At 44.9% G+C, this 19496-nt stretch overlaps 2 protein-coding genes across 14 annotated transcripts in view; one reads left to right on the top strand and one right to left on the bottom strand.

Moving 5' to 3' along the window:
* The window catches only part of LOC105495960 (cyclin Y), a 314134-nt gene extending 312986 nt beyond the window's left edge, over positions 1-1148 (bottom strand). For all 13 annotated transcript variants that reach the window (XM_011765885.2, XM_011765882.2, XM_011765886.2 and 10 more), the window contains exons 1-2: positions 1032-1148; positions 265-372 (exon numbers count right to left, since the gene is read on the bottom strand). The gene's annotated coding sequence lies outside the window, so the exon portion shown is untranslated. The remainder of the gene's footprint in view (positions 1-264; positions 373-1031) is intronic.
* The window catches only part of LOC105495959 (transcription initiation factor TFIID subunit 4-like), a 118783-nt gene that overhangs the window by 90837 nt on the left and 8450 nt on the right, over positions 1-19496 (top strand). Inside the window, exons 3-4 of the mRNA XM_071068737.1 lie at positions 10517-10640; positions 18118-18237. Coding sequence (XP_070924838.1) covers positions 10517-10529 — 13 coding nt within the window. The 3' untranslated portion in view covers positions 10530-10640; positions 18118-18237. The remainder of the gene's footprint in view (positions 1-10516; positions 10641-18117; positions 18238-19496) is intronic.

The following is a 19496-nucleotide window of genomic DNA, read 5'->3' on the forward strand; positions in this document are numbered from 1 at the left end:
GATGGGGTTTCGCCATGTTAGCCAGGCTGGTCTTGAACTCCTGACCTCAGGTGATCCGCCCACCTCGGCCTCCCGAAGTGCTGGGATTACAGGTGTGAGCCACCATGCCCGGTCCCTAGTCTGATTTTCAATGAGTATGTTCCTCCACTGCCAGTCCCCACAACCCATTGCCTGTTAAAACACAAAGCATTTATTAGAAACAAAAGGTTTTTCTAGGAAGGGAAATATTTTTTAGCACTGGGAAATGACAGGGTCGAGGCTTACCTGGTAGCAAAAAGCCCTGGGGCGGTGACTTCTAGTCCCAGTTCAGCTCTTGATGTTGATGTGACTGGAGGAGACTTGGGTTCACTGCCCGATTTCCTGCCTGTGAACCTAGAAGAGCAAGCCCCTTGCGTTTCCAAGGAATCCCGAGTGTGGCACATAAAGTGATGGTGAAATAACAGCCTTGCTGTTTGTGACAGTTCCTGCACCCCTTCTGATGGCCCTGCCATTCAGATTATTCACCACTTGTTTATTCTCACTTTCTTTCTTTATTTTTCTTTTCTTTTTTTTTTTTTTCATTTATTTATTTATTTTGAGACAAGGTCTCACTCTGTCACCCAGGCTGGAGTACAGTGGTGCGATCCTAGCTCACTGCAGCCTCAAACTCCTGGGCTCAAGTGATCCTCCCACCTCAGCCTCCCCAAGTAGCTAGGACTACAGGTGTGCACCACCATGCCTGGCTAATTTTTAAATTTTTTGTAGACACAGGGTCTCACTATGTTGGTCTTGAACTGCTGGGCTCCAGTGATCCTCCCACCTCAGTCTCCTAACGTGCTGGGATTACATGCATGAGCCACTGTGCGTGGCCCTATTTTCAATTTCCACACCTTCTCTAGATCGTGCCCTGTTCCCTGACCTCCCAAGTCTCCTGGCTGCAGCCTCTGCTAGTGCACCCACCGAGCAAGCTTTTCACAAACATGACTCCTGACTCCCCAGTTCCCCTCCTGCCCGAGCGTTCTCAGGCCTGGCTCCTGTCGCACAGAGCTCACCTCCATGCCTCTGCCCGTGCTGTCCCTGGACAAGCCCCCCAGCCAGGTGGCTCTCAACCTGGTGGCCTCAGTGTGGTCTTCCCAGTATGAGGCTTACATCTCTCCTGACTCCCACCCACCCATCCCTCCCAGGGGCACCCCATGTGCACTGTAATAATGCCCCTTGTGTGTCATCACTAGGTCATGGCCCTCCTCAGGGCCTGGGTCTCCCCTAACTTCCTTCGAGTTCCTAGTGCTCTGTGCACACTGCACCATCTCCTCCCCGCTCTAACCCCCATGATAATTAGAGGTGAGACTTGTCATTCTTCAGTGGTTTGGCCTGTAAATTTGGGTTGATGAAAGATGAGTTGAATGGAAAAAGGACACAGGTTCAGGAAACCTAGAATACCCTGAAAATCCTGATTTTTATCCTCAACCTCAAGTATCTTATTTCACACATGTCTAAAGATCAACTTACTTCCCAAGGTTTTTTCTGGCTAAATAGATTCCTTCTTTCTTTTTTTTTCTTTTTTTCTTTTTTAGATGGCTCTGTCACCCAGGTTGGAGTGCAGTGGTGCATTCTCAGCTCACGGCAACCTCTGCCTCCTGAGTTCAAGAGATTCTCCTGCCTCAGCCTTCCGAGTAGCTGAGATCACAGGCATGTGCTACCATGCCCAGCTAATTTTTGTATTTTTAGTATAGACGGGGTTTCACCATGTTGGCCAGGCTGGTCTCGAACTCTTGACCTCAGGTGATCCACCCACCTCGGCCTCCCAAAGTGCTGGGATTACAGGCATGAGCCACTGTGCCCGGCCAGATTCCTTCTTTTCTTAATCAATAAACATTTCACAATGCCACAAACACCAGGAACTAAAAATATCATTTTAGCTTAGTATTTGTCCTTATACTATCGCATTTTATATTTGGGAGGTGAAATGGTTTGGATCTGTGTCCCCGCCCAGATTTCATGTCAAACTGTAATCACCAGTGTTGGTGGTGGGGCCCGGTAGAGGCGATTGGATCATGGGGCAGAATAGCTTACCACCAGCACCTTGGTGCTAGTTCTCGCAAGATCGGGTTGTTTTAAAGTGCATGGCAACTCCCCTCTCTGGCTCGTGCTCCTCCGGCTCTCACTTTCACTTCAAAAATGAACTAATACAAGAGGGTATCCATATAATTCATTATTGTATATGGAAGCAGTAACATCCCACTAATGGGGCATCATAGGGAGGGGATACGTCCCCTCTAAATGACATTTCTGGATAAATGAAAATGACCACCAGTCCTTTGAAAATTTCACTTTTTTTTTTTTTTGAGACGGAGCCTCGTGCTGTCACCCAGGCTGGAGTGCAGTGGCGTGATCTCGGCTCACTGCAACTTCCACCTCCGAGGTTCAATCCATTCTCCTGCCTCAGCCTCCTAAGTAGCTGGGATTACAGGCTCCCACCACCATGCCTGGCTAACTTTTTGTATTTTTTTTTAGTAAAGACGGGGTTTCACTATGTTGGCCAGGCCGGTATTGAATGCCTGACCCCATGATCCACCTGCCTCACCCTTCCGAAGTGCTGAGATTACAGGCGTGAGCCACTGTGCCTGGCTGAAAATTCCACCATATTTGATGGAAGTCTTGGTTTTTTAAACAACAAAATTAGGTATGACAATACTTACATAATTGAGAATCAATGGATGTCTTTCTGAAATAGATAGATGCCTGCCTCCTTGTACAATGAAAAATCAACATAACTTTTTTCATGGCATCTCCAAAACACCACTGAAAGCCTCGTGATTGAATATTGTAATAATCTAGTACTAATTTTGCTTCTTGGAATTCTTGTCTCTCAGTAGTAAATTGCCAGATGATACTTTGTCCTGTTGTTTTACTTGCTAACACCTCCTAATGTACTGCTGCTCCTTGGCACCATACCTGGAAACCAGATCACCAAACTTAGGAGTTAGAAACATGCTCGTGGACGGTGGGGGAAAATGTAAAATGGTGCAGCCATTATGGAAAACAGTATGGCGGGTCTTCAAAAAGTTAAAAATGGAATTACCACATGATTCAGCAATCTCACTCCTGGATATAAACCCCCCCGACCCTGAAAAATTGAAAGGAAGGTCTTCAATATTTGAACATCCATTTTCATACCAACATGATTCACAATAGCCAAAAGATGGACACAGCCCACGTGTCCATCAATGGCCAAATGGATAAAGAAAAGGTGGTATATCCATGCAGTGGAATATTACTCAGCCTTGAAAAGGAAGGAAATTCTGACATGCCACATGGATGAACCTTGAGAACACTATGCTAAGTGAAATAAGCCAGTCACAAAAGGTCACATACTGTGTAATTACACTGATATGAGGTACCTTGAGTTCTCTTGTCTTCATAGAGATAGAAAGTAGAAGGTGGTTTCCAAGGACTGAAGGGAGGAAAAGTGGGGTATTGTTGTTTAATGGGTATAGAGATTCAGTATTGCAAGACAAACTAAACTGTACACTTAAAAATGGTTAAGATGTTGGCTGGGCGTGGCAGCGCACACCTGTAATCCCAGCACTTTGGGAGGTCAAGGCAGGTGGATTGGTTGATCTCAGGAGTTCAAGACCAGCCTGACCAACATGGCAAAACCCCGTCTCTACTAAAAATACAAAAATTAGCAGGGCGTGATGGCATGTGCCTGTAATCCCAGCTACTTAGGGGGCTGAGGTGGGAAGATCACTTGGACCTGGGAAGTGGAGGCTGTGGTGAGCTAAGATTGCCCAACTGCACTCCAGCTTGAGTGACAGAGTGAGACCTTGTCTCAAAAAACAAACAAATGAAAAAACAACAAAAAGAGACATTAAATTTTAAGATGTTAAATTTTATGCTATGTGTATATTGCCACAATTAAACATAAATTTTGAAAAAGGAGTTAGCATACATTAATTCATTCAAAAAACATTTCTTTTGTGTTTATTATATATCAGACTCTGTTCTTGGCAGCAGGGATGAGGGGCTGAACAAAACAAAGTTTTGGCTTTCATAGAACTTGTGTCCTAGTATATAGTATATGATAGCAGACATAGCTTTGCTGTCCACCCAATCAAGTGCATCATTTCAGGTTATTGGTTTTCATAAAATAAATGTATTACCCAGAAAATCTGCAACTTGACCCATTTCAATGACGAATATATCTGAAGCTTAAATATCTTAATTCTAAAACAGCATAATGATTACAATGATTTTTTTTTTTTTTTTTTTTTTTTTTTTTTTTTGAGACGGAGTCTCGCTCTGTCGCCCAGGCTGGAGTGCAGTGGCGCGATCTCGGCTCACTGCAAGCTCCGCCTCCCGGGTTCACGCCATTCTCCTGCCTCAGCCTCCCGAGTAGCTGGGACTACAGGCGCCCACAACCGCACCCGGCTAATTTTTTGTATTTTTAGTAGAGACGGGGTTTCACCATGGTCTCGATCTCCTGACCTTGTGATCCGCCCGCCTCGGCCTCCCAAAGTGCTGGGATTACAGGCGTGAGCCACCGCGCCCGGCCTTGATTACAATGATTACAATGTTTTAAATCAGGCCAGGCATGGTGGCTCACAGCTGTAATCCCAGTCTTTTGAGACGCTAAGGCAGGAAGGTTGCTTGAGCCCAGGAGTTGGAGGCTGCAGTAAGCTATGATCATGTCACCGCACTCCAGCCTGGGTGACAGACCAAGACTCTGTCTCTAAACAATAAAAAATAAATTTTAAAAATTGATCTATCTCTAATCTCTTTTGGATGTGGTTTTGTTGTTTGTTTTGAGACAGAGTCTCGCTCTGTCACCCAGGCTGGTGTGCGGTGACACAATCTCGGCTCACTGCAGCCTCTGCCTCCCAGGTTCAAGTGATTCTCATGTCTCAGCCTCCTGAGTAGCTGGGATTACAGGCATGTAGCATCATGCCCGGCTAATTTGTTGTTGTTGTTGTTGTTGTTGTTGTTGTTGTTGTTGTTGTTTTTAATTTTGAGATGGAGTCTCGCTCTCCCTTGCCCAGGCTGGAGTGCAGTGGCGCGATCTCGGCTCACTGTAAGCTCCGCTTCCCAGGTTCATACCATTTTTCTGCCTCAGCCTCCCAAGTAGCTGGGACTACAGGTGCCCACCACCATGCCAGGCTAATTTTTTTTTGTATTTTTAGTAGGGACGGGGTTTCACCATGTTAGCCAGGATGGTCTCTATCTCTTGACCTTGTGATCCATCCGCCTCAGCCTCCCAAAGTGCTGGGATTACAGGAGTGAGCCACCGCGCCCAGCCAATTTTTGTATTTTTAGTAGAGAAGCGGTTTCCTCTGTTGGCCAGGCTGGTCTCGAACTCCTGGCCTCAAGTGATCCACCTCACAAAGTGCTGGGATTACAGGCGTGAGCCGTGTCTCCCAGCCTGCAATGACCTAATTTTTAACAAAGATGATCACACGGAAAGTTATTTTAGAACAATTTGTTTATCAGTTAGACTGCCAGCTAAGTCATCTTCTACTAAAGTTACTTCAGGCACTGAGAAATATTTTCCATTGTTTTTTTTTTTTTCTGATGTTTGTGGAGAGTTAGAGTGGCCCCAAAGGATGACCTCCAGATAATAGGGACAGGGCATATATCCTAATCAAGAATGTGAGTGCCAAGAGGTTAGGAATTATTTTTCTTTGCTTGGATTTTAATAACTACTGGCTAAACATCAGACATAAGAAAGTACTTGAGGCCAGGCCTGATGGCATGCACTTGTGGTACCAGCTACTTGGGAGGCTGAGGCAGGAGAATTGCTTGAGGCCAGGAGGTTGAGACCAGCCTGGGCAACATAGCCAAGCCCCGTTTCTAAAAAAAAAAAAAAAAAAAAAAATTTTTTTTAATTAGCAGGAGCTGGGTGTGGTGGCTCATACCTGTAATCCTAGCAGTTTGGGAGGCTGAGGTGGGAGGACTGTTTAAGCCCAGGAGTTCAAAACCAGCCAGAGCAACAAAGTGGGACCTCGTCTCTACAAAAAAAAAAAATAATAACCAAGTGTGCTGGCATGTGCCTGTAGTCCCAGCTACTCAGGAGACTGAGATGGGTGGATCACTTGAGCCTGGTAGGTTGAGGCTGCAATGCGCTATGATCATGCCTGTGAATAGCCAATGCACCCCAGCCTGGGTGACAAAGCAAGACCTTGTCTCAAAAAGAAAAAAAAAGAAAAGAAATTAGCAGAGTGTGGTCTTGTGCATATAGTCCCAGCTACTGGGGAGGCTCAGATGGGAGGATCACTTTCAGCCCAGGAGTTAGAATCTGCAGTGTGCTATGATCACATCTGTGAATAGCCACTGCACTACAGCCTGGACAACATATCAAGACCCCATCTCTCTTTAAAAAAAAAAAAAAAAAAGGATACTTGATGAAGCCAGATTGGCTATGACACTAAATAACATTGTAAGGGATATTATTGGGATATTAAATGTATAATGTGCTTGGATCCCCCGACACATATATGACCTTTCCCTACTCTGTTGGCATCATGCATCTGCCTCAGGCAGGATTACAATTTTTGTGTCAAGAAGGCAAGGCCAGGCGCAGTGGCTCATGCCTGTAATCCCAACACTTTGGGAGGCCGAGGCAGGTGAATCACCTGAGGTCAGGAGTTCAAGATCAGCCTGGTCAACATGGTGAAACTCCATCTCTACTAAATACAAAAAATTAGCCTGGCGTGGTGGCGCACACCTGTAGTCCCAGCTACTCAGGAGGCTGAGGCACAAGATCAGGCCACTGCACTCCAGCCTGGGAGACAGAGTGAGACTCCTTTAAAAAATAAAGAAAAAAAAGGCAAAGAGAAAGAGTAAATGTTTGATTTTGCAAAATAGGCTTTTGAAGAGATAGGGTTTTCTAAATTCCAAGTGTTCCGTCTTTATTCGAATTAAATAATTAATTAAAATTATTTTATTTTAGTGAAATAGGGTCTCTGTCACGCAGGCTGGGGTGCAGTGGTGCAATCATAGTTCACTGCAGCCCCCAATTCTTGGGCTCAAGTGATCCTCCTGCCTCAGCCTCCTGAGTAGCTGGGACTACCAGCATGAAACACCATGCCCAGCTAATGTGTTAACTTTTTGTAGACATATTGCACAGCCTGATGTTGAACTTGTGGCCTCAAGGATCCTCCTGCCTTGGCCTCCCAAAATGCTGGGACTACACGTATGAACCACCACACTAGGCCCCAAATGCTTTTTTTTTTTTACTGAGACAGACTCTCACTCTGTTGCCCAGGCTGAAGTACAGTGGCATGGTCTCGGCTCACTGCAACCTCCCCCGCCCAGGTTCAAGCAATTCTCCTGCCTCAGCCTCCTGAGTAGCTGAGATTAAAGGTGCGCACCACCACGCCCAGATAATTTTTCTATTTTTACTAGAGACAGGGTTTCATCATGTTGACCAGGCTGGTCTCAAACTCCTGGCCTCAAGTGATCGGCCCACCTCTGCCTCCCAAAGTGCTGGGATTACAGGTAGGAGCCACTGTGCCTGGCCTCTCCCTCTTTATGTTTTGAGACAAACTTGGCTAGGTCATAGATTGTTATAATGGCCTTATTTTGTTGTTGTTGTTTGAGACAGAGTCTCACTCTGTCGCCAGGCTAGAGTGCAGTGGCGCAATCTCGGCCCACTGCAACCTCCACCTCCCTGGTTCAAGCGATTCTCCTGCCTCAGCCTCCCAAGTAGCTGGGATTACAGGCACGTGCCACCACACCTAGCTAATTTGGGTATTTTTAGTAGAGATGGGTTTTCACCATGTTGACCAGGATGGTCTCGATCTCCTAACCTCATGATCTGCCCACCTCGGCCTCCCAAAGTGCTGGGATTGCAGGCGTGAGCCACCATGCCCAGCCTAATGGCATTATTTTTAAGCAATGGATGATCCTTTGAAAAAAATTTCAAGGAAAACAGCAATTTACTTCAAACCAGAGTGCAAGGGAGCTCGTGGAAGCAGAAGGGAAAACAGGAAGAGCCTTTCCCTTCCACGTCTGAGCACAGAACTTTTCTCCTCTAGCCAAAGAATGCTGGGTGGAGAGGATGTCCCATGGGGAGATGTCTGATGGGTCAAGATGACAGATTCTTGCCTGGTGTTTTTCTCAAAGACTCAGTAACCACCTTTGGAATTACATTCGTGTTTATAATTTCAAGTTCAACGCATTACATAATCAGTGTCAGAATTCGTTATTCAGGTGGCTCCTGTGAGCCTGCACCCGACCCTCCACTCCTACCCCCATCTGGCTTCCCCGGCACATGGAAAGGTTTAACGCAAAGGATTCTTTCCTTGAAGAGCACGCATTGTTACTTTTTAAAAAGCATTAAATGTGTTATGTTGTTTTAAGGAAGTAAGAAATATTTCTTTTAGAGAAGTGATTACATCTCATATAGGGCTCATTTTGGGATCATGATTTAAGGCAAATCCAGACTGAGCACGGTGACTCAAACCTGTAATCCCAGCGCTTTGGGAGGCCGAAGCAGGCGGATCACTTGAGGTCAGGAGTTCAAGACCAGCCTGGCCAACATGGCGAAACCCCGTGTCTACTAAAAATATTAAAAGTCACTACTAAAAACAGAAAAAATTAGCCAGGGGTGGTAGCACAAGCCTGTAATCCTAGCTACTCGGGAAGCTGAGGCAGAAAAATCGCTTGAACCTGGGAGGTGGAGGTTGCAGTGAGCCGAGATTGCGCCACTGCACCACAGAGCCAGACTCCATCTCAAAAAAAAAAAAAAAAAAAAAAAAAAGAAAGAAAGAAAGAGAGAAATTCACTGGATTTAGGATGTCATTTCGGTTTCTTTATCAATTTGGCTCCCTCTAGAGGTCAGTTAGCAAATTTTAGTCAGCGCGACTTAACACCTTCGCCCTCTTTTAAAACAGAATAATTTCTCCTAGGAAGGTTTTGGGGAAAATGATTGAAATTGATTAATAGAGTCTATTTTTTTAGCAAACATTATATTTAATTTTTGCTTAAAATTACTAAGACTGGCCGGGCGCGGTGGCTCAAGCCTGTAATCCCAGCACTTTGGGAGGCCGAGACAGGCGGATCACGAGGTCAGGAGATCGAGACCATCCTGGCTAACACGGTGAAACCCCGTCTCTACTAAAAAAAATACAAAAAAGTAGCCGGGCCAGGTGGCGCGCGCCTGTAGTCCCAGCTACTCGGGAGGCTGAGGCAGGAGAATGGCAAAAACCCGGGAGGCGGAGCTTGCAGTGAGCTGAGATCCGGCCACTGCACTCCAGCCCGGGCGACAGAGCGAGACTCCGTCTCAAAAAAAAAAAAAAAAAAAAAAAAAAAAAAAAAAAAAAAAAAAAAAAAAATTACTAAGGCTGCCAGGTTTACCAAATAAAAATACACGACACCCAGTAATATTTACATTTCAGATTTAAAAAATTATTTTTAACCTAAGAATGTCCCAAATACACTAATCTAGCAACTCTGTATATCTCTGTATATCTGTATATAGAGACATACACTATATATACAGTATTTTACTCCTTATTTGTTGAATGAGGATTCTGAGGATCAAAACATCCAACTCCAGCCTCTCATTTTCCCATGTTCCCATAGCCTGTTCTTGTTTTTTCATTCTAAGTTTTCTTCTAAGTTCTCAAAAGAAATCAGATCATAGGTCTGGTCAGATAACTTGATTTTAAGCTTCAAAGATCCTGAGATACTGAAGGAAGCCAAAATATTTCACCCCAAAATATCCTTTGCTGACATATTTTGAGATAGTTCTTCAGAGAGCCAAGCAGCCCTGCAAAGCTGTCGTCTGTGTGGAACTTTGCATCTGTAAAGCAAACCTGCATCCCTGCAGCCAGGCTCTCTGAGGTCCTCCCTGGTCCAGATCTAGGAAAGATGAACTGAGAGTCTGACATCTCTGAAGATCTGAAAGGAATATTTCCCACCTCTTCTCTCTGAGGGCTGCTACCCGTGAGGTTTCAGTTGCGTAACAAGACCACCTTTGCTAGCCAGGCGTCCTCTTCTCTCCCATCCATAATCTATTTTGCCACTGTCACCTGACTTACCACCATAACCTTTCTGAGCCCATGCTCGAAGGCCCCATTCTTTCTGTAATCTCAAAATGGTAGAAAAGTCTGGGCCCAGTGGCTCACGCCTGTAATCCCAACACTTTGGGAGGCCCAGGTGGGTGGATCACTTGAGGTCAGGAGTTCAAGACCAGCCTGGCCAACATGGCCAAATCCCATATCTAATAAAAATACAAAAAATTAGTCGGGTGTGGTGGTGGAGTATTCCCAGCTACTCTGGAGGCTGAGGCACGAGAATCACTTGAACCTGGAAGGTAGAGGTTGCAGTGAGCCAAGATGGCGCCACTGCACTCTAGCCTAGGCAGCGGAGTGAGACTCCGTCTCAAAAAAAAAAAAAAAAAAAAAAAAAAAAGGCAGAAAAGCTTCTGTGCTCCACTGGGAAGCTGGGGTAATCGCTCCGTGATTTTCCCCTGTGCGTGTTAATAGATTTGCATGCTTTGTCTCTTAATAATCTGCCTTTGTCTGTTGATGTTCAGCAAAGCTTCGTGAAGTTTCCCTTGGCCCCTACAGTGTTGGCGTCATAGACAGGATACTAAAGCTGCTCTACTTTTCTGGAAGCCACAGTCCAGGGAACCCAGGACCTGTCAAAGCATCAGAAGGGTAAGAAATTCCTACCAGTCAGCCTCCCGGCCTCTCTCCGTGAAATCCAATCAAGCAGACAGCAGAAATCACTGTTTGTCTCTTTCCCCTTTCCTAAAATCTTGATTAACTGGAGAAAAGGATTTGTGTGACTAGTCTTGGGTTAAGTAGCAATTCTGGTGTACTTTTAGGCATGAATATTCATATCGTCTGATCCTTTTTCTCTCAGAGTCTTTTCCATTGTATTTCGTTATGGATCTGTCATAAAGAGGGGTGCCATAGGGTAGAACATGGACCTGGAACCCCCAGAAGCGCACTGTGCCCGCTGGCCCTGCAGTTTTTTTGTTTGTTTGTTTGTTTGTTTTGAGACAGAGTCCCGCTCTGTCACCCAGGCTGGAATGCAGTGGCGTGATCTTGGCCCACTGCAACCTCCGCCTCCCGGGTTCAAGTGATTTTCTTGCATCAGCCTCCTGAGTAGCTGGAATTACAGGCATGCGCCACTGTGCCTGGCCAATGAGTCCTATTTATAAGGTGCTTTTGTTGTCTCAACCTTGCTGCTTGGTTAGTCCTGGGAAAGTCCAATCCCAGGAGGGCCTGCCTGGTGTCACAGCTTAAATAGGTGTGTGACTGGCGGCCCCCCACAAATTTGTGGGATACTAGAGGCACTGTATGTAAAAACACCATCCTTTATCATCTGTGGCACCATGAACCTTTTGCTGCCTTAGTCTATTCTTGGGAGTGAATTTGTGAGGATGGGGATCGTTGAGGCTGCCTGTTCTATGCCCTCTCCAAGAAGCACCTCTTGTTTATTGGTAAAAACTTAATTGAAACCGGGAAAATTACCTCCTGGGCATTCCATGAAGAGGCTTGTTAGATTGAGTTGCTATTTGTGTAAGTACATCTCAGGAAATTCTTTTTTTTTTTTTTTTGAGACAGAGTCTCGCTCTGGCACCCAGGCTAGAGTGCAGTGGCTCGATCTCGGTCCCCTGCAACCTCCGCCTCCTGGGTTCAAGCAATTCTCCTGTCTCAGCCTCCCAAGTAACTGGGATTACAGAGGCGCACCACCATACCCGGCTAATTTTTGTATTTTTAGTAGAGACAGGGTTTCACCATGTTGGCAGGCTGGTCTCAAACTCCTGACCTCAAGTGATCCACCCACCTCTGCCTCCCAAAGTGCTGGGATTACAGGCTTGTGCCACCGTGCCTGGCCACATCTCAGGAAATTCTAATCATCAGTGGCCAAAAGATTGATTCTTTAAATTACAAAGGCCCCCTAAACTGAAACTATTTTAGAGACCTCTCATTCCAAACAAGTGCCTTATTTGTGTTTAGGGAAAGATCAAATTAAAAGAAAGGCACTAATAGTATCATGGCTAGCCTTAACATTTTCCTAACAAAAGTTTCAGAACAAAAATCTGACAGAAAACAAAATTAAAATCCTTTGTACACTCAAATTGCCTGCTTTGGATTCCCTGCAGAACTTGTAGTGGCAGCCACTCCACCTTGTGGCCTAGGAGTTAAAATTCTGTGCTTTCACCACTGTGGACTGGGTTCGATTCCCAGTTAGGGAGCCACTTCCTTTTGGTTAAAAGGTTCAAAACCCCAAAATATTGGCTGTTTTTCCTGGTTGAAATCTGATAATAAGAGATTATTATCTCTTATTATTATCTCAGTAAGGGCTTCAGCTACGTGAGACAGATAAACTTTAACCTGTTCCATTTACATAAACACAGTTTAATCCACCTATCCTTTTAAACTAGTGAGTTTTACCAGTCTCATGGCTATAATTTTGAAATCAAAGCTGTAAGGCCTTTATTTACTTCTGCATGTTTTTTTTTTTTCTTTTCTTTTCTTTTTTTTTTTTTTTTTTTGTTTGAGACGGAGTCTCACTCTGTCGCCCAGGCTGGAGTGCAGTGGCGCTATCTCGGCTCACTGCAAGCTCTGCCTGCCAGGTTCAAGCGATTCTCCTGCCTCAGCCTCCTGAGTAGTTGGGATTACAGGCACCCACCACCACACCCAACTAATTTTGTATTTTTAGTAGAGATGGGGTTTCTCCATGTTGATCAGGGTGGTCTTGAACTCCTGACCTCAGGTGATCCACCAGCCTTGGCCTCCCAAAGTGCTGGGATTACAGGCGTGAGCCACTGCGCCCAGCCATCTGCATGTATTTTTATATACACGTTTGCTTGTATATTGTCTACATGGTGCCAAATTGACTTATAAGTAAATTAGCATTTATAAATTAAGTAAATGAGCCCAAATTATTTTCAAATTCATGCAACTTTAATAACCTTTGATAAACAAAGCCAGTTTTAATATTGTTGATACAATAAAATAAAAACATCGTCTGAATTTAATTTAGACATTCTGCCTGAGTTTAGACGGGTTTATACTGTCTCCATGATGTTTTAAGGTTGTAAACCTGTTAACAGCTTCTGTAATTTTTCCTGTTGTTGTTGTTGTTTTTGAAACATGGTCCTGCTCTGTTGCCCAGGCTGGAACACTACAGCCTTGGCCTTCCAGGCTCAAGTTATCCTCTCACTTCAGCCTCCCAAGTAGCTAGGACTACAGGTGCATGCCTCCATACCTGCCTAAATTTTTTTTTTTTACTTTTTGAAGGGATGGCGTCTCCTTATGTTGTCCAGGATGATCTTGAACTCCTGGGCTCAAGAGATCCTCCCGCCTCAGCCTCCCAAAGTGCTAGGAGATATTTTTGAAACTTGCTTGATTGGTCTGTGACTTTATGACTTAGGTTTGGAGCCATTTGATTCTGGAGTCTACACAGTGGCCATGGTGAGGCCTGGGGACCCACGTGTGTCTGCAGTGCCTGGGCCCATCTTCCCTGGCCCAGCAGGATTTCCTGGCCATTCCGGGAAGGGTTGGGTCCTCTGGGTATTGTCTTTACAGCTGTGGCCTCTGTCCTGGGCTCTGCCCCTGATACATAGCAATTAAAATGACTTACTCCCTAGGTTTTTCACTGAAAAATAGGGCTACTAAGAGTTAAAATTATTGTTAATCTATAACTAAAACTAGAACTGAGAGAAACACTTCTGTATACAGAGTGTATAAGAAAAGTATGTGTTTTTGGTGAGGAGGGCGATAGGAAAGGCATGAGAATGTGGTTTTTGCTACAGGAAAAGTAATTTTGTCTAGTTTAGATGAATAGATATAGAAAGTTGGGGGGGAAGAATGAGAAAACTTGGAAGAGTTTATAAAAGGTAAACAGAAATCTTACTTTGTGTGGTCAAAGTTGATTGAAATTGGATGCATCTATTTATAAGGCTTTGTTGAAATTGGCCTAACTATTAATAATACACTAATACAGCATAACATGGTAGCTCACGTCTGTAATTCCAGCACTTTGGGAGGCCAAGGCAGGGAGATCACTTGAGTCCAAGAGTTCAAGACCAGCCTGGGCAACATGGAAAAACCCCGTATCTACTAAAAATGCAAACACTTGCTGGGCATGGTGGTGCACCTCTGTAATCCCAGCTGCTTGAGAGGCTGAGGCAGGAGGATCACTTGAACCCGGGAAGTGAAGGTTGCAGTGAGCTGAGATCACGCCGCTACTCTCCAGCCTGGGCAACAGAGCAAAACTCTGTCTCAAAACCAAAACAAAACAAAACGCTAATGCAAAAGTAGAAGTTGGTTTTCTCTTTTGAATGAGATTTTCGTGTAGTATTAATAAAAGCAAAAGGTTTTGTTTACCTTTGAGATAAACTGTAAAAAAGGGGAAGAGAGACAGATTCTGTTGGTCTTATGCTATCTTTATTAGGTCTTTTGATCGTTTGAAAAACTGAGTGTCTCTCCATCAAAGAGTAAAGGTTTTTGCTTTTTGAAATCTGAATTATCACTTTAGCTCAATGAATATTACTTTGCAGTGACCTGTACTCCTATTTTGATCAAGTGTTTTAAACCTTTCATATCGGATAAACATCCCAAAGTCAAATTTTAAATTCTAAAATTGTCCTTTTAACCTCGAACTAACTTTTAGAGGTTCCAAAAAGGACTCCTGGGAGTCCAAGAGAGATGTGTTAGGCGTATGTACTGCGTAAATAACTATATGGGAAGCATTGTTAAATGAGAAATGGTATTTAACCTTCTTTGAGTTATATTTATATAAATGTATTATCAATATGTGCTCCAAAATTGTATGAGATTCCTAAAATTCTTATGTGTCTCAGTATTTGTTATCAGTCATAAATATCACTATTATGTCAATTTTTGGTTTTTATTTTTGTTTTTAAGAGACAGAGTCTCACTCCATCACACAGGCCAGAGTGCAGTGGTGTGTTTCTTACCCAGACTGGTCTTGAACTCCTGACCTCAAAGGATCGACCTGTTTCAGCCTCCCAAAGTGTTGGGATTACTGGCGTGAGCCACTGTGCGTGGCCGATGATTATGTTTTTTGTTTCTTTGTTTTTGAGATGGGGTCTCACTCTGTCGCCCAGGCTAGAGTGCAATGGCGCCATCTCGGCTCACTGCAACCTCCGCCTCCCGGGTTCAAGCGATTCTCCTGCCTCAGCCTCCCAAGTAGCTGGAATTACAGGCGCCCACCACCAAGCCCAGCTAATTTTTGTATTTTTAGTAGAGATGGGGTTTCTCCATGTTGGTCAGGCTGGTGTTGAACTCCTGACCTCAGGTGATCCCCCCACCTCGGCCTCCCAAAGTGCTGGGATTACAGGCGTGAGCCACTGCACCTGGCCCGTATTATGCGAAACTGTAGTATGCTGCAGCACTGTGCAGGCCTGAGTCCCTGGTCACAGTGGGTGAGGAAAAGAAGAGCCTCTACTGAAGCAGTTCTCAGCCCTGTCAGGGTATCTTAGTCCATTTTCTGTTGCTTATAACAGAATACCTGCAACTGGGAAATTTCTAAAGGAAAGGAGTTTACTTCTTACAGTGGAAGCTGAGAAGTCCAAGGTCAAGGGTCAGCACCTGGTAGGAGCCTTCTTGCGGGTGGGGACTGGGGAGTTGTGAGGGTGTCGCCCGGTGGAACCTGTGAATGGGTTCATGGGCTAATCCATTCATGAGAGCAGAGCCCTCATGACCCAATCGCCTCTTAAAGGCCCTGCCCCTCAAGACTGCCACATTGGGGATTCAGTTCCAACACCTGGCATTTGCCAGACACGTTAAACCACAGCACTGGGTAACAGAATTGTCTGTAGAGCTTTGTAAAAATACACGTTTCCTAGAGTTTCTGATTGAGTAGCACAGGCTTCAGGCACAAGCCTCTCTGGTTTCACTCCTATACAGAGGTCCTTCCTCCGTCCTGTTCGTGTGTGTTTAGAAATCTAACAGATGATTCCTGACAATACTCATTACTGCTGGTTCCCATCTGAATGTGTTTGGGCATCCTGCCACCAGAACCAGTTGGTGACAATTCTAAATCCATTTAATGTTCTGAATGTGTGGCTCCAGAAATTCCTTCTTAAATCTCTTTTGCTTCTCTGCCTCAGGGGCTGTCATTACTGCAACATTTTGTGGCAAGTTCCAAAGACAGATAAGAAGGCTGTCTTCATTTCCTGTCCTGCCTTCCCTATAAAGTATCTGATTTCTGAATTTTTTTTTTTTTTAAAGAGAGAGGGTCTCACTCTGTTGCCCAGATTGGAGTACAGTGGTGCAATCATAGCTCACTGTGACCTCGAACTTCTGGCCTCAAGTGATCCTCCTGACTCAGCCTCCCGAGTAGCTGGGACCACAGGTGCATGCCACAATGCTTAGCTAATTTATTTATTTATTTATTTATTTGAGATAGAGTTTCGCTCTTGTTGCCCAGGCTGGAGTGCAATGGTGAGATCTCGGCTCACTGTGACCTCCACCTCCTGCATTCAAGCAATTCTCCTGTCTCAGCCTCCCCCATTACAAGCATGTGCCACCATGCCTGGCTAATTTTGTATTTTTAGTAGAGATGGGGTTTCTCCATGTTGGTCAGGCTGGTCTTGAACTCCCGACCTCAGGTGATCCGCCCAACCCAGTCTCCCAAAGTGCTGGGATTACAGGAGTGAGCCACTGTGCCCAGCCTGCCTGGCTAATTTTTTAAGTAGAGATAGTGTCTTGCTTTGTTGCCCAGGCAAGTCTCAAACTCCTGGCCTCAAGTGATCCTCCCACTTCGGCCTCCCAAAGCTCTGGGACTACAGGTGTGAGCCACTGTGCCTGGTGTGGTGTCTTCTTACCTCAAATGGGAGCTTTGTGATTGCCTGATAGCCAGGCTCATAGTAGAACCACAGGCTCCAGAGATTCCCATTCCATGGGAAAAGCAGAATAGGGTCTTAATCAATCCATATGTGACTGTCAAGGATCCCTCCCCCTCCCACGAAAGTTGCCAATTTCTCTTTTTAAATTAGTGCATATTCTAGACCTCGGTGGTAAAATGGAGAGAGACTCCAATGAGATACCTCCCCAAAATTCACAACAAAATAGAGAGGTGGTTTAAAAGCAGAAAAATAATGCAGTGGCAATTACAAAAGGTACTTGTGGATAGGGCATGGAGGGATTGGTCTTACTTGTATCATAATCTTAAAAAATTCCCATCAAGAGTAAGAGTGACGTGGGAGAGTCCCACTATCCTCTTGACCAAGCAGGTTCTAGGTGCTCCTGACTCATCCCATTCCCACTCGCAGCAGCAGTACAAGGGGAACAGATGTCGTGCTCGCCTCAGCAGCACGTATACTAAAATTGGAATGATACAGAGAAGATTCACGTGGCCCCTTTAAAAATATTTAATAAAAAGGCAGGGCGAGGTGGCTCATGCCTATAATCCCAGCACTTTGGGAGGCCGAGGCAGGCAGATCACTTGAGGTCAGGAGTTCGAGACCAGCCTGACCAACATGGTGAAATGCCATCTCTACTAAAAACACACAAAAATTAGCTGGGTGTGGTGGCACGCGGCTGTAGTCCCAGCTCCTCAGGAGGCTGAGGCAGGAGCATCGTTTGAACCCGGGAGGCGGAGGTTGCAGTGAGTCGAGATCATGCCACTGTACTCCAGCCTGGGCAACAGAGCAAGACCTTGTCTCAAAATAAATAAATAAATAAATAAATAAATAAATAAATAAATAAGAGGAACAGAGGTGAGTGGCAGTGGGGAATTCCTTAAGAATCACCCTAATATACCCAACAAGAAAGAGGCGGGCCACACAGAGACAGGAATCCAAGGATGAATTTTGCGCAAGAACAGAAATCGCGGCTTTCCACTTGCCATTTTGTTGGCTCTCCCCGGGTTGGGAGGAAAGCTGGAGAAAGTGGTTCCAGTTTTTGGCATCTATGGAGATAATCGTATTTTTCCTTCTTAACAAATGAATATGAGTTATATTCATAGATTTCTTAACATTTTTGCATTAAAATTTTTTTTTGTTTTTGTGTTCCTGAGGTGAATCTCACTTAGTTGATCTATATTACTATTTAAATGTACTTTGAAATCATCTTTATGAATATTTTATTCAGAATTTTGGCTCTCATATTTAAAAATGAAATTGGTCTGTAACACTTTCCCCCTCTCCAGCAGCTGGATCCATGGGCTTGGCAGCCACAGTGATCATGAACTTCCGGCTATGTCCTAGAGTCATTTCTCTCTGAGGATGTCAGGAGGAACCCCAAAATGTCATCAAGACACTGGCTGCAGGTAGGCCTCCTGTTTCTGCCACTGCTCCTACCGCCACTATTTGGCTGTAAGTTCCTGCCATCACAGTTGGCGTGCACATGCACGCAGACTCACATTCACGCTTTGTTACGAAATTCTCTTCTCTCCAATGCACGGGAGTGTTCAAGTTCTCCAAACCTGGGGGCGGCCAATGCTCAGGCTCTAGGCAAGCAGCTTCCACCCCAAGCACACCGATAGATTTCTCAACAGAAACAGGTCCTTTTTTTTTTCCTCTCAAAAGTATTCTGGTGCCAGCTACAAAAAATACATAAACTTTCCCGCCTTATAATAGTAGCTACAAAATAAATGTATGTGTTTTCAATGTATTTTAAGGAGATACGATATTAACATTTGGGTATATTTTATCGACAGAAGGGATTGTACTCGGTGTTGTCAACCCTTTACTTAATATTTTTTAAAAACTACAGATAGGTTGGGTGTGGTGGCTCACACCTGTAATCCCAGTACTTTGGGAGACTGAGGCAGAAAGATCACTTGAGGCCAGGAATTCAAGACCAGCCTGGCCAACACAGCAAGATCCTATCTCTAAAAAAAAAAATTTAAAAATTAAAAAAAAACTATAAATAAAATCTCAAATGCATGCTCTATTACTTCACGGGTGGTGGTGGAGTCTGCAATCTGCAGTCTTGTGAATAAACATACCCCAACCGACGTTCAAAATAATGGGACCAAAGGTAAAATTGAATCACTAAAATCACAGTACAGATCTGCTTAGGTCAGACTCCACAATGCGGAAGCTGTGTCAGTTAGGAGTTGCATTCCCCTAGGAGTAACAGAAACCTCATGAGAGTGGCTTGAATAATAGAGTTTATTCTCATATAACAGCCCCGACATGGGGGCCTTTCAGGAGCCAGTATGGCGGCTTCACATAAAAGCCACGCTGGAGTCCTTACGATGCTGTTTCTACCTCTCCATCCTCAGAGTGTGACCTGTCATCAAGGTCACCTTGTAATTTAGGACGGCCTGGATCCTCCTCAGCCATCATGTTTGCAAGCTAGGCAGCAGAAAGGGCAAAAGTGAGCAGAACTGGCTTTTTTTTCTTCTTTTGGAGACAGTCTCACTCCTTCGCCCAGGCTGGAGTGCAGCGGCGCGGTCTGGACTCACTGCAGCCTCTAACTCCTGGGCACAAGGGATCCTTCCACCTCAGCCTCTGGAGTAGCTGGAACCACAGGCACCCACCACCACACCCGGCTAATTTTTGTATTTTTAGTAGAGAAGGG

Source organism: Macaca nemestrina, chromosome 9 (genome assembly GCF_043159975.1).
Source record: "Macaca nemestrina isolate mMacNem1 chromosome 9, mMacNem.hap1, whole genome shotgun sequence".
In the NCBI taxonomy this organism is placed as follows: Eukaryota; Metazoa; Chordata; class Mammalia; order Primates; family Cercopithecidae; genus Macaca; species Macaca nemestrina.